Source organism: Agelaius phoeniceus, chromosome 3, assembly GCF_051311805.1.
Source record: "Agelaius phoeniceus isolate bAgePho1 chromosome 3, bAgePho1.hap1, whole genome shotgun sequence".
Classification (NCBI taxonomy): domain Eukaryota; kingdom Metazoa; phylum Chordata; class Aves; order Passeriformes; family Icteridae; genus Agelaius; species Agelaius phoeniceus.
In genome coordinates this window covers 102156117-102169080 of record NC_135267.1, presented here as the reverse complement: position 1 = coordinate 102169080, position 12964 = coordinate 102156117, and the positions used below count along the sequence as shown (strand labels likewise).

Genomic DNA, 12964 nt, shown 5'->3' with positions numbered 1-12964 from the left:
GATGAAGGTTTTTTCCCTGTTTGCCAGGAAAAAAAATACCTTTAATACCTCAGTCGAAATATACTTTCAATAGGGATTTCCAGGTGTCAGGTTGCAAAGTTTCTTGTCCTAGCACATCAAGCTGTTGTTGGGGAATGTGTGCTCTCCTTCAGCTGGCATCTCTGCTGTTGAGCTTAGGTCCCTACATTAAATTCATCTTTTGTGGCTTTACTGTTCCCACAGGTTTGTTCATATTAACACAGGGGCTTGTGTAGATGTTTTACCCAGCACACAGATTGCTCATTGCTCACAGACAAAGCTGGCTGTAAAATGAGAAACTCCTGCATTTTCCATGGAGCTGGTCATAATTTTCTATTAAAAATCAAATTCTTCTCCTGCAATTCAGAAGAAGATGGAGGTTCTCCTAACTCATTGCATTGCTGGAGGCAAGGTATCCAGTATGCAAATATTTGGAGAATAGTTAACAGGGTGGTTAAACCACTTAGTTAAGCAAGAGCAACCAAGATTACAATCTGGGCATAGTTAATGAATATGTCTGCAATCTTGTTTTTAATAGGAACTGAGGCTTTGCCTGCCTGCAGGTGCATAGATTGGTTTAACTAGCATGTAATTGCCTGTTCTCCAGAGCAGGTGCCTGCAGACCTCCTTGTCCTGCTGAGGGAGCTGGAGAAGAGCAGAGATGAGGATTCCACTTACACAACCAGATGAAACCTGGTGTGGCTGCAGGGGCACAATAGGCCCAGTGTTTCAACAGTGTGAATGGCACTTGTAAATGCTCTGAAAAAAAGCCTGATTTGTGGCTTTTTAAATGGGCTGCTCCATCTGGCAGTTACATCTGCAAGGGAATCCCAGCAATGGAGGGATACCGGTCTGGGGGGATCTGGGAATTCCTGAGCAAGTGCAGGGTGTGGGATTTTGGGCCAGGCCAGCTCTGCAGGCAGGGACTGAAGTGTCTGTGTTGAACAAAGTGCAGGGCCAGCCTTTCCACATCCTGGGGAGCCCTGCCAGAGTGCCATTGCCCCATGGAAGTGTCCCCAAAGGAAAAGGCTTGCTAGCCTGCAGTGTCCATCATGCCCCGTGTTTCCAGCACAGCGTCAGCAAATTCTGGGGTCAGTGCTGCCCTCAGGGCTCTCTGTGGGGAAGAGATGTGCTGCAGATGTGGTCTGGAGGTCCTGGGAGAGCTCTGGGCAGCATCTTTTCCTTCAGGAAGTGCTGGGGGTGAGCCATTTTCCAGACAGCTCCCTTGGGCTGCCCAGCTTCCAGGGCACGGATGGCAGTCTTTGGGGCTGTGTTGAGGTGACAGGAAAGCTGGATATGATTAACCTCTTTTGTGTCATTTTCTCCTCTTTCCACTGTGCAGGGAAGGAGCACGTTGCTGCAATTCAGCAGCCACCCCTCCCAGTGTCACTGTCCTGTGCTGGGGCCCTGCAGCCTGTGCCAAGCAGGGCTCCCCCTTCCCCCTGCTCAGCTGCCCGGGGTTGAACTTGGGGTCACACCAGGAGGGTATCAAAGTTCCAGCTCCAATTTCTGTGAGTGGTGGCGGGGGGAGTCCCTTCCATATGCCCAGGCCTCCCCAGGTGACACTGGGCCACAGAGCCTCCCTCAGTGTCCCTCCAGCCGATGGACACTGCCATGCCAGCAGCACCTGGCTGCTTTTCCCCACTGCTGGCTCCCAGCAAGGCTGGGCTGATGCTGTGGGGGAGGCACTCAGCAAACAGGGTGGGACAGAGGGACATGGAGGAGGACTGGTGCAAACTGGTGTGAACTGGTGTGTGCAGGGCAAGGGGAAAGCAAAGGGCAAAGCAAAGCAGAAGGAAGGAGACTGGGGCCATGCCAAGCCGTGGGCTGCAAATGGGATGGCCGCAAGGCACGGGGACAGGGAGGTGAGGGGACAGGCAGCACTGCTGGGTGCAGGGACCTGGGCACAGGTGGAACAGAGACAGCTCATCCCAAGGCCCAGGGTAGGGCTGCAGATCCCTGCCTTTATAAACCCATCCAAGCAGAAAGGCATCTTTGTGTTCCCTTGTCACATTCAGGGGCGTTCATAGAACCTGGGCACCAACACCCCCACACACACCCCGTGATGATGGGATGGTGAAACCAGTTTCAACAGGGGGATGTTGAACTTCAGAGCCATGTGCCATTGTCCAAAGTGGCTTTGAGTTCCCTCCCTGCTCTGAAAAGGGATTTCTCTTTCCATCTCTGTTGCAACCAGTTCCCTGTAGTCACAGTAACACAAGCAAAACAAGTCAGGCTGGTTTTCAGCGAGGAAAAAAATATCCACAAATGTTTTCCTTAGTTTGCAATTAAAAAGCTTCAAACCAAACCCATGGTCACAGGTCAAAAGTTTCCCTGGATATGAAGCAACAGAGAAGCCTCCAACTCAACTTTTATTTCTCTCTTGTCCTCAAGTCCTCAGTGTTATCCAGGAACTTTAGACTTAAAATGGAAGCATTCTTTGCCCCACAAGCTGGAAGAGATAATTTAGCACTACTGGTTTTTAGGCACCTCTAACTGGTTGAAAACATCCCTTCCTGGACCTAAACCCCATTTCAATTAATTAATTGTCAAGGTTTAACCCCAGCTGGCAATTGAGCTCCACCCAGCCACTCACTCAGCCCCCATGGTGGCACTGCCCTGTCAGGGTGCAGCAAAGGGAAAAAGAGCAGCAAGGACTCACCCATTCTCAAAATCACAGCAAACCCATCTTTATTAGTGACACCGTGGCAGTGTGTGAGAGAGTAGCCATTCACCAAATGCAGGAGTTGATTGCCTCTGCTTACTAAGGATTTGATCCTGATCACCCAGAGAATTCTCCTACAGCCCACTGAGCCCCTTCCAGGTTGTGCTTTGTAAGGGTGGGATCAAGGGCAGTGGTAATTCCTGGACTTACAGTTGTACCTCAGAATTCAGCAGCAGCCTTCAGGAGCTGCAATGATCCACATTGCTCCTGAGCTGAGTTAAATATTGTTCCCATTGTTCATTGCAAGTCAGAGAAGGCATTTTCAGAAACTGCATGAAAATATTAATTTGCACAGCGGTTTTAGGGGGGGAAACACACTTAAATGGGCACACAGCAATTAAAATGACAGTTTCACACTTATGCTCCTTGGTGTTTGTTGTTCACTTTTCCCCTGATACCAGTAACAACTCTGGACACATAAAGGTGAAGTCCAGGGATATTTTAGCCCTTTGAACCCAATTATACTATGTTCTTTTAAAGCTGGATGGCTTTTTTTTTTTTTTTTTTGGCCCCAGCATCAAACTGTACCCAGCCTGGAAGATATTGAAGGGAAACAGATTGTGCCAAGATATTCCTTTCTCTGGCAGGCCCCTTGTCTTCATCACCAAGATCCCACATAAAAAGCTGCTTGTTTCTAGGCTATACATTAGAAAACAAACCCCAAACCCAGCCTGGTGAGGGCAGCTGTTGTTCCTGGGGCTGTTCAGGCTCTCAGGACGATTTCCACCGCAGGAGCGAGAACACATTGTGGATCACATACAGCAGGGTGGCCACGAATGCAAAGACCTGGGATGGAAAAACACAGCAGCCCATCAGTGTTCTGGGGCACGGTGCCACCCCAGCACTGAGCCCACTCCTTGTGACGTGCCACATGTCTGGGGACACCCATGCATGCTGAGACGGCAACTGGTTTCTCTCTCCCCTCCCCAGACTGTTGGTGCAAATACAGATTTGCACTTGAGACCACTCCAGAGCGACCTGCTGCCATTCCCTGCCCTCCTGCCAGGCACTCACCACAGCAGCAATGTTCTCTCTGTACTCCTTTGACAGGTACATGGAGATGCCAAGCACATAGGTTATGAAGGCTTCCAGCACGGCGGCGCTGAGGTAGAACAGCGCTGCCGTGCTGTGGCAGATGGCATCCTAAGGAACAAGGATCACACTGTCACCTCCAAGGGAGTCACACTGCCCCTACAACCATCCCCAGGCTGCAGTATGGGGAGCAGCAGCAGCACCCTGCTGGTGACAAAGCCACCCCTAGGGTTTGTCACAGGCACGTACCAAGGTGACCCAGCAGCTGCCGCCGCCGCCGTGAGCCCCGCAGATGTAGAGGCACAGGAGGGAGATGGACATGACGAAGCAGAACACGGAGACAAACATCACCCAGCCCTGCAGCATGGGTTCTAGGACCTTCGAGGATGCCACCAGGATCCACACAAGGCCCCCAAAGATCTGCAAGTCAAAGTGGGGGACAGGGTGAGTGTGGGATAAAGTGACTTGTCCAGAGCAGAGCCATAAGCCACTCACGTCTCTGGCACTGCACATGGCAGCAGCCCATGAGTTCTTCCCAGCCTCCACTCAAAAACGAGCATTTAGCTGGGAGTATCTGCCACTGATCCTGACCAAAAAATTCCTCACTGGTGCCACTACAACTCACACCCTCCCTACACCAGTGTGCTTAGGAGGCTGGCTCAGACCTTTCTGAGGGCTGGCTTTAATGAACAGGGAGGCTGATTTAGGAGAGGTGTGTTTGCCTCACACCCAGCGTGTCAGATCCCTGCCAGGAGCAGTGTCACAAGCAGCACAGACACCTACCCTCACGAGGGTCACATACAAATATCACTCTGAAAGGAGAGAACAGGCTGAGGAGAGGTTTGACTCCCTGGGTAGGGGAAAAGAGCCTGAGGCTCTCAGATCCTTCTTGGGAAAGGAAGTTTGTATTGGTGCTCCAGCTTTTTGGGTCATCCTTCATTGGCTACATCAGAGCTGTGCCTGGTCCCAGCTGCTGGTGTGGGAGCGGGTGGGACCTTCTCAGCCAGCCTTGGGAGTTTGCCATGGGTTTTGCCATGGGTGGTGCACAGGGACAGCTATGTCTGGGCTCCATCCCTTCACCAGCAGATTCCTGCACAAGAGGATGGGAGCATTATGTTCAGTGTTGTGGAATGTCTGGAGTGCAAGTGGTGCCTTGCACTGAAATGCCCTCACTAGCTTTTCTGTGCCACAAAATCAACCCAGTTATTCCTCGGACCTGTGCAGAGTTCAGTCTGTGCAGCATCCTGTGATGAGGAGCTCCACAGCTGAGCCCACACTCTGTGGATCAGTGCTGTTATGGGGACCTATCCCTCACCACCAGCCAGTCTGGGATTCAGGCAGATAGGAGAGCCTTGCTGACTCTAAGGTCATTCTGATCCTTGTATGGCCAGTGAATCCCAGCCAGCATCCAAGTGCCAGCTCATACTCATTTCCATTTCCATTTCCTTCCAATCATTTTGCAAGTGGAAAGAAAGTCTCTGATTTATGGTTACACAGAAAATATTACATCATTTGTGTCACCCCACAGTAGAAGGAAAGTTTGTTGGTGCCATTGTGCAAATTGACACATTACATCAATTATGTGGTTGAGATGTGGCAAAGACCTGAGTGAAAATGGGTCTTCCAAAGTGCTGCTCTTGTGGTCCCTCTTGTAACAACCAAAGGCTGAGCCTTGAACACTAATCCAGTCCTTTTAATCACTCATGGGCTGACACAATGAGTGTGTTGCAGCTAAAAATCCTGAGGAAAAGCGTTATGCTCCATTAAAATCAAGCATAAATTATGGTGAGATACGAGGTTGGGGAAAGAAGCACCACAGCTCACTTCCTACCACTCACCATCTCTCCTTTCTGCAGGCTGTGCTTACCCACTCAGAAATGTCTGTTTGACCTGGTTTGATTATTGACTTTGGTTTTATGGTGAAGATTCATAAAAAGGAAGGAAGGATTGAGAGGCTTTCAATAACTCACAGCAGGATATGGACAGCAGTTTAAGGAAAAAATTTGTCCTTTAAATAGCTTTTACAAAGCAAACGTATCTGCTTTCAGCTTGTTTCAGGTTTTCCACATAGGTCTGGGTAGCCATATGTGCAGAAAGTTCTTCAAATTAAATAGATTACAAGAATTAAACTGAGCCTCTCGGATTAAAAATGGTAGCTTTTGATCAGCCCATGCAAATGTGGCAATCATCTGAGCTGCAGGTAGGATCTTCTGAAAATTTCACAACCATCTTAGCATTTAAAATGCCAATTTTGTTTTGTTTTGTTATGTTACCATCTCAGCCCAAGGTAGGCAACCTGAGATTCCACTAAGGAATGAGAAACTCTTTATCCCTCTGATTCAAAGCAGCCACCTCCTTTGTACACAGCAGAGGTCACACAGCTGCACAGCCTAGAATCTGCCTAGAGATGGAGAAATCCAGTCATGCAGCATTCCTCCTTCCTGGGTGGTTCCTGGGCCTTCAGGATGCACATTTCCAGACCTTACCCAAACCAAAGGAAAGGGTGCTCACTTCAGCAAGCTGCCCTGCCAAATCCCCTGGAGACAGGGATTGCAAAGAAACAGTTCAAGGGGAATGAGCTCTCTGAGGCCAACAGGACCAACATAACTTAGGGGCAGGGGTGGCTGGCAAGTGTCAGCCCAGCCAAAATCTCCACAGGCACTCAACCTCCTCCCTCCTGTAGCTGCAGGATACCTCGGCATTGCTCTTGGGCAGAGATCAGGTCTACATCCTCTTTGCTACATTGTTATCACCAAGGGAATGAAGGAAACTCTGTAAATCCCAGGAGTGGGGGGCAGGCTGGGTGACAGGAAAGGATTTGGTGCCAGATGGCAAAACTGAACTTTTTAGCATGAAATAATCTAAATGCCATCCTACAATACTCAGCCAGAGCTTTCAAAGCTGGACCAAAGTGCTGGGAATTTGGAAAAAAGCCTCCCAAGCTCTTGTGAGAAGAGCACGTTTCATGCGTGGGGCAGAGGACAGGATGAAAAGTTCAGGCTGAGACTTTGTATCCAATAACCTATGCTCAGAGCAATATCTCTTAACCACGTACGCCAAGTCCGTTAAGATTATGATCTCCTGCTCAATGAAGTTACAGTGTGGAAAGAGATTACAAGGTGTTTGCTCACCCTTTGCTCTCCCACATGGCCAGGGTCCAGCAGCTCTGTACCTGCGGCTCAGGAATGCCGCCATGGAGCAGCGCAGCCTCGGCTGCTGCCAACAATTCTCTCCGCTCCCTAATCCCCTGCTCCAAGCGAGCAGCTCACCCTCCGCCTGTGCTATCCGCTAAAATCGCCTCCGCTCATTAACCAGCTCCATTTGGCGCCTACTTAAACCCACCGGCAGCCCCTGCTGTTTTTTCAGGCAGGAAATTAAAACGTTTTTCAAAGGCTCCAGAAAAATCCCACTGCAGACTAAAGGAGAGCTTCAGAGCCTGTGGTTTTCTCCGAGGATGAGATGCCCTCCAGCCCCCTGTGGCTCAGGGACCTGGCGCGGGTCCTGAGCCACGTGTTTGGGGACAAGTGTCACCCCTCGGACACCTGCAGCACAACCTGTGCTGAGTGCCCAAGCAGCAGCCACGGCCCTCCCCCAGGGACAAGGCAGCACTCACGATTTCAGGGATGAAGAGCACATCTGGGAAGGTCGTCAGGACGGCCAGGCCGCTGGGCAAAGTGCTGGTGGAAGTTGAGGAAGACATTGGAAGCCTCAGGTACGGTGCTTATCGGCCACTCTGCTCCTCACTGCTGAATGCAGCCTCCTCACCTCTCCCTCTCTCTCTCCCTCCTTTCCTGCCCTTCCTGCTCTCGTTTCCTCCTCTTTCCTCCCCTTCCTGCCCTGGTTCCTTTCCTTCCTTCTTCCTGCTGACAGATGAAGACAGCTGTGAGTGGCACAGGTGTGGCCAAACCCTGTGACCTGGAGTCACATGGGAGGTGTTCGGGAGATGCAGGGGCAGCCCTGGGGTGCTGGCAGCAGAGTTCGGCTGTCCCCGCACCCGAGCGTGCCAGGCAGGTTCCTGGGCAGGGCCCAGTGGCACTGGGTGACAGCTGAGGGCAGCAGGGGACACCTGTGCCCATCCACCTGCACAGCCTCGAGTCCCCTTGGATTTGCACAGTGAGCCAGTGTGGCCCCGCACACCTGAGGTGGTCACAGCAGAGGACACGAGGGTGGCTGGTGGCCAAGACAGGCCAGGATGTGACAGGGGACAAACAGTGGGCCTAGAAATGTCCCACAGACATCCAGGGTTGAGGGCAATCAAACTGCAGGGAAAACCACCTCCACCATCTCTGAAGGATATTGGAAATGCCAAGGTAACACAAATGACCTAAAATGATGAGACTTCCCAGGCAGTTTCACTTTTTAAATTTTACCTTTTTGTCTGTAGTCCATGGGAGCAAGTCATTCCCCTTCTTCTTCATATGGGATATTTACTCCTCTTAAACACACTTGTGCACACAGCAAAAACCACAGAACTCCAGAAGCTGAGGCCAAAAAGTGCAGAGAAATGACTTTGAGAAAGGAAGGCAGGGCAAAACCTGTCCCTTGGAGAAAGCAGTGAGGCAGATGAGTGGAGGAGGCTGCAACGTTGGAAAGATTGGGGAAATGTTTTTAATAAGCAGATTAAGTGAGGGGCAGGGTTATATGGCAGAGCTGGTGGGACAGTGAAGGGGTGGGATGGATGCCTCTTCCCCAGACCTTGAGCTCTATTATTTCCAGTCAATTGAAGCAAAAACATCTAAATAGATAAAATGCCATCCTTCTTTTTCTTCTGGAGGCCTCTTCTCAATTAAATGCAGAGTCCATACTGAGCCTCATGGCTTCTTCAGAGGTGGGAGATTGTTTTTGCTGCATCCACCTGATTTTCCACTTTTCCAGTGAGATTCCATTTGCCCTAAGGCTACAGAGCTACATGTAATGGATGAAACCTTGGATATGAGGCAGACCTAGAAACCAGTCAGCAAAGAGGGAGAGCTAGAAGCAGTAGGAATGTAGGCATTGGAGCTACAGACACAGACACAGCTCCAGAGAGGTCTCACTCTCTCTGTGAGGGATGGAGATGAAGCTCTCCTGTTCCTGGGAGCACAGGACTGCTGTGAGGAACAAGCAATTGCATTATGAGGGGCAGGGGCACTGGAGCTGTTCCATTTGGAAGGACTGGGACAGCTCTAAAGAACTCCTTCTTTGTCTTATTTACAAATTTTTGGTGATGGATTAAAAACCAGAGAGTTTAGTAGAACACTGGGTTCAGTGGTGAAGAATGCTGAGACCAACTTGACCAAACTCTCTTAAATTAGGTCCCTCATGAGGGTGCTCCTCCTGACTGAGGTGGGCATCAACAGGGATGTGGAAGAGCCTCGTAGGGAAGTGAGATGGAAGTTCTGAGCAGAAACCAAAGAGCTGGTAACATCTGACTCAAACATGTTCTGCTGAGGACAACACAGAATCTAAAAGTTGCAGGACAATCAACCTCTTCATACTACAAAAGATCAGTCCCAGTTTTCCCAGCATATCTCCTTGAGATGCATGAAGATCATTCCCTTGGGTAAGAACACCCCTCAGGGACGGCCCTGGAGGCTGAGAGACTTGCCCACGGGTGAGTAACATCAACCTCTATTTGATAGTTATTAAACTGGCTATGTTATTGGTGCAATAAATAGAGCACTGTATCAGCAGCTTAACTGTGTAGTAAATAACTCTGATCAGATCAAAGTTTTACCATTTTGCATTTTTCTCTTTTTACATTTTCATCTAATCATTGTCAATTTAAATAAAGCAGTCATTTATTCATCCTTGTCCTTGTCAGCTGCTGGCCACCTGAAAGAAAAGGATGACATTACAGGGTTCCCTAGGGAGGCATAAACCACTGAGCTTTCTGTTCTGGAAAGGCTTCTCTGAAAGAGATCCCTGGACACACACAGTTTTGGAGCTGGTATCCAAATACTGCAGGTGAGCTTCAGAAAGAGGATGAGGATGCCTTTATCTGCTGAGGACAGCACCTCACCCCATCGTTGGTGGTGCAGGAGGTGCTGCCCCAGGGAGGTACAGAGCAGCAGCAGCTCCTTAGAGAGAACTTCTGTGTTAGAGCAGTCCCTGGTGGATGCATTCAACACTGGAGGGAGCACTCAAATTTTGGTGCAGGGCTCCTGGGAGGGGATTGCTCCCACACTGGAAATGCCATGAAAGAAAGCAGGTGCTGGCCTTCACCTCCCCTGGGGAACCTCTTATCAGCACCAGGAACACCAGGGAGAGCTGCTTGCCTTCCAAAATAAATTTATTTCTTTTTGTCCAGGCACATTTTGCCAGTAGGGTCCAGACACTTTTGGCTTCAGATCTGCCCTTTGGGTTTCTGAGGCAGTACCACATGACATTTAATTGTCCAGAAATACACAGGTGACAGTGGGAAGGTAAAAGCCAACATCTTTTTTGTCCTGGCACTGTTAGTGGGAGCAAGTAGGGGAGGGCTTCATGTTTGGATCCTGAAGAAGGCAAAGTGAATCACCTCAGTGCAGTTTAGAGGTTACAAAAGAAAGGTACAGTCCAGCACTGGCTCTTTCTTCCAGGACCTTCTCTGAGGGAGCAGCTACTGGAGTTTTTTTCAATTTTGGACATAGATTCTGTAAGAAAATCTGAGGGCACACAGGAAGAGCAAAGACCTGCATGTGGTGCAGTTTTCAGGCTGCAAGAGGAAGGGGAAGGCCAGGGCTGGCTTTTTTCCCCAAGAACTGTATGGAAGCAGTCACTGGCTGTTTAAAGGGTCAAAGCTGGGCTCTGGGAGATTGATATGATGGATGCAACTGAGAAGGAAAGTGCAAACTCCAGGATGTGGGGTGCAATTCCAGAGGTGTGAGACAAATGTGGAGTCAGCAAGTGTTTCCTCAGCTGGCAGCTGTTGTGACCAAGACTTTGCTGCAGGTTTACAGTTAAAGTACAAGATCTGTGTGACTGAAAATACATGAAGGCCCAATTATTTGGAGAAATTTTGGAGGTAGCATCCAACTGCATATCGTAACACACCAGCTCTGTCATGACCAGCTCCCACACTATCCAGCTACATACACACAAACATATATAAGTATATATATGTGCACACACCCAAGTACAGGCATCAAGGGGGAGTGTCATTCAGCAACCAATACTATAGATGCAGAGCCCAGGCTTTGGGTGGGCCAGAAAGAAATGTTCCAAAAATCAAGAGAGAAATTCTGTCTCCCCTACTACAGCTTCCTACTACACTCCCTACAGCTCTCCCCTACTACAGCTCCCACATCTCGGGATTAAAATTCTGTAGCAGTCCCTTGGCTGGAGCAAAGCCATCTCTGCCCTGGACCATGCTGGTTTCCAACAAGCACTCCAGAGCAGGAGGGGGCACTTTCCCCTGCCAGATCCCAAATTCCTGCTCTTTGGTTCCTTCTATCCCCTCTGCACTGCCAGTGGCTGAGTGACAGCTGCTCAGCGTGCCCAAGCTTGAGCTCAGCTCCAAGAACTGGCACAGCAGCAGAGCTCTTGAAGCTCCTCAGGTTTGGAGGAAGCTGCTGACACAACTTACTCAGAAAAAAAGGAATCAGCAAGAAAACACCAACACTAACACTGCTCAAAACTGTCCTGTAAAATCATTACAGTGCAATGGATGTTGAAACCCAGGACATTCCTCTGGCTGCCCTGCAGGACTCGAGACCTTGGCAAGGGGCTCAGAGACCTTGGCACGGAGTCAAAAACACCTGTACCTTCGATTTTAGGCCATGGAAAAAATTACCAACTCTCTGTGAAGATTTACAAGCCACAAGAGTTTGTGTAGAATGATAGTTAATTTGTCACATGGTGGAAAAGTAGAATTTTGGGGGTTTAGAATGGAGGTTCGAGAGGCCAGATGGAGGAATCTGGGTGTGTCCTGTCCTTCTTCTTCTTGTCCTCCATCTTCTGCTGTGATGGTGACACTTTTTGATTGGTTTAGAATAGAGACAGTCTAACATAGGTGACAGGTATTGGAAAATTATTGCAAATAAAGTACATGCAGTTCTTAGTATAAAAAGTTAACATCACCCAAAGGGCAGGCGCTGTGCTGCAACCTGACCTGCTGGACAGATCTCTGTGGGATCTCAGCACATCGTTCCCGATGTCCAGAGATGCCAGGAGAACCCTTGGGGGTCTCGAAAACCCTGGAATGTTGCCAAGAGTGTTTGGTGGCTTGATTTTGATCCATCCACAGAAGTAACAAGAGTCTGAGGACAAGAGAATCACTTTAGAGTAAAAGGTGTAAAAGAGACACATTTAGAGGGTGAGATATAGACTTTAAGGTTTTTGGTACAGGGGGGTTATGGAGACAAGATGGAGGGATCAGGGCGTGTCTTGTCCTTCTTTCTTCTTCTTGTCCTCCATCTCCTCTGATGATGTTGGCACTTAGAGATTGGTTTATGGTGAAGGTGCACTTGCTAACATGGGCGAAAAGCATTGGGAAATAAAGGTAAATATTGTATACGTAGGTTTTAGTATAAAAAGACATGACCGCCCCGTGGGTGGTCAGAGAGTGCCTGTGACTGCTTGCAGATCAGACCTCTGTTGGGCAGACAGAAAATTTTGTAGATAAGAAATAATAAACAACCTGAAGACCGAAAAACTGAAGAGTCCAGACTCGTCCTTTGCATCGCGTGCCACCCAAGAACCACTCTACCCGTGTCGGGGCAGAGACAGACAGCCGGACCCGGCAGATCTCAGCAGGTCAGAGAAGGAATGTAATAGATAAGAGAAAATAAACAACCTTGAAAAGCAGAACTGAGGAATCTCAACTCCTTCTTCTGTCTTGAGGCTGGGAAAAAAGACTTTCTATACCTCAGGGGTCACTTCAACCACAGAAACCTGAGAGGTGGATTTATTTCCACCCCCACTCCCCTCAAACAGAACTGGGAAGTGCAATTCCCTGAGCACTGAAGGCTGGGAAAGAAGATTTTAAGGGTGCCTGAGCATCTCACTGGGATTAGTCTGAGAGGGTGCTTCACACAGCACAGCTTCTAAACCCCTTTTGCACAGAACAGGTGTCTCAGCATCTCTGAGGATGTGCTGCCCAGCTCTCACAAGCAGTGACACGAACTCTGCTAGGAGCTGAGTAACAGTTGGCAAAGCCCTCCAAGACCTGCCAAGAGGATCCCACAGGGTACACAAAGGAGGAAAAAAAAATTAAGAAAAGAAATTTAA

General features: G+C 49.3%; 1 protein-coding gene across 2 annotated transcripts; it reads right to left on the bottom strand.

Annotated features, from left to right (window-relative positions):
* Positions 1-2692: 2692 nt before the first annotated feature.
* MAL (mal, T cell differentiation protein (MAL blood group)) lies at positions 2693-12933 on the bottom strand. Of its 2 annotated transcripts, XM_054629364.2 has the most exons (5): positions 8146-12933; positions 7389-7452; positions 4025-4195; positions 3758-3886; positions 2693-3529 (listed from the first exon to the last, which is right to left on the bottom strand). In XM_054629364.2, the coding sequence occupies exons 1-5, from the start codon at positions 8175-8177 to the stop codon at positions 3455-3457; spliced, it is 471 nt and encodes a 156-aa protein (XP_054485339.1). In that variant the 5' UTR covers positions 8178-12933; the 3' UTR covers positions 2693-3454. The 2 variants fall into 2 exon arrangements, with proteins under 2 accessions (XP_054485339.1, XP_054485341.1); XM_054629366.2 differs by having other exon boundaries at positions 7389-12933.
* Between the last annotated feature and the right edge of the window lie 31 nt (positions 12934-12964).

What these genes read in the sequence shown, in the direction of transcription:
- MAL (XM_054629364.2), bottom strand. Translation starts at nt 8,177, where the DNA reads ATGACTTGCTCCCATGGACTACAGACAAAAAG. An exon ending in TGCTCTTCATCCCTGAAATC is followed by an intron (nt 4,196 to 7,388) that starts GTGAGTGCTGCC and finishes TTTGACTTGCAG; the next exon opens with ATCTTTGGGGGCCTTGTGTG. An exon ending in GAGAGAACATTGCTGCTGTG is followed by an intron (nt 3,530 to 3,757) that starts GTGAGTGCCTGG and finishes TTTCCATCCCAG; the next exon opens with GTCTTTGCATTCGTGGCCAC.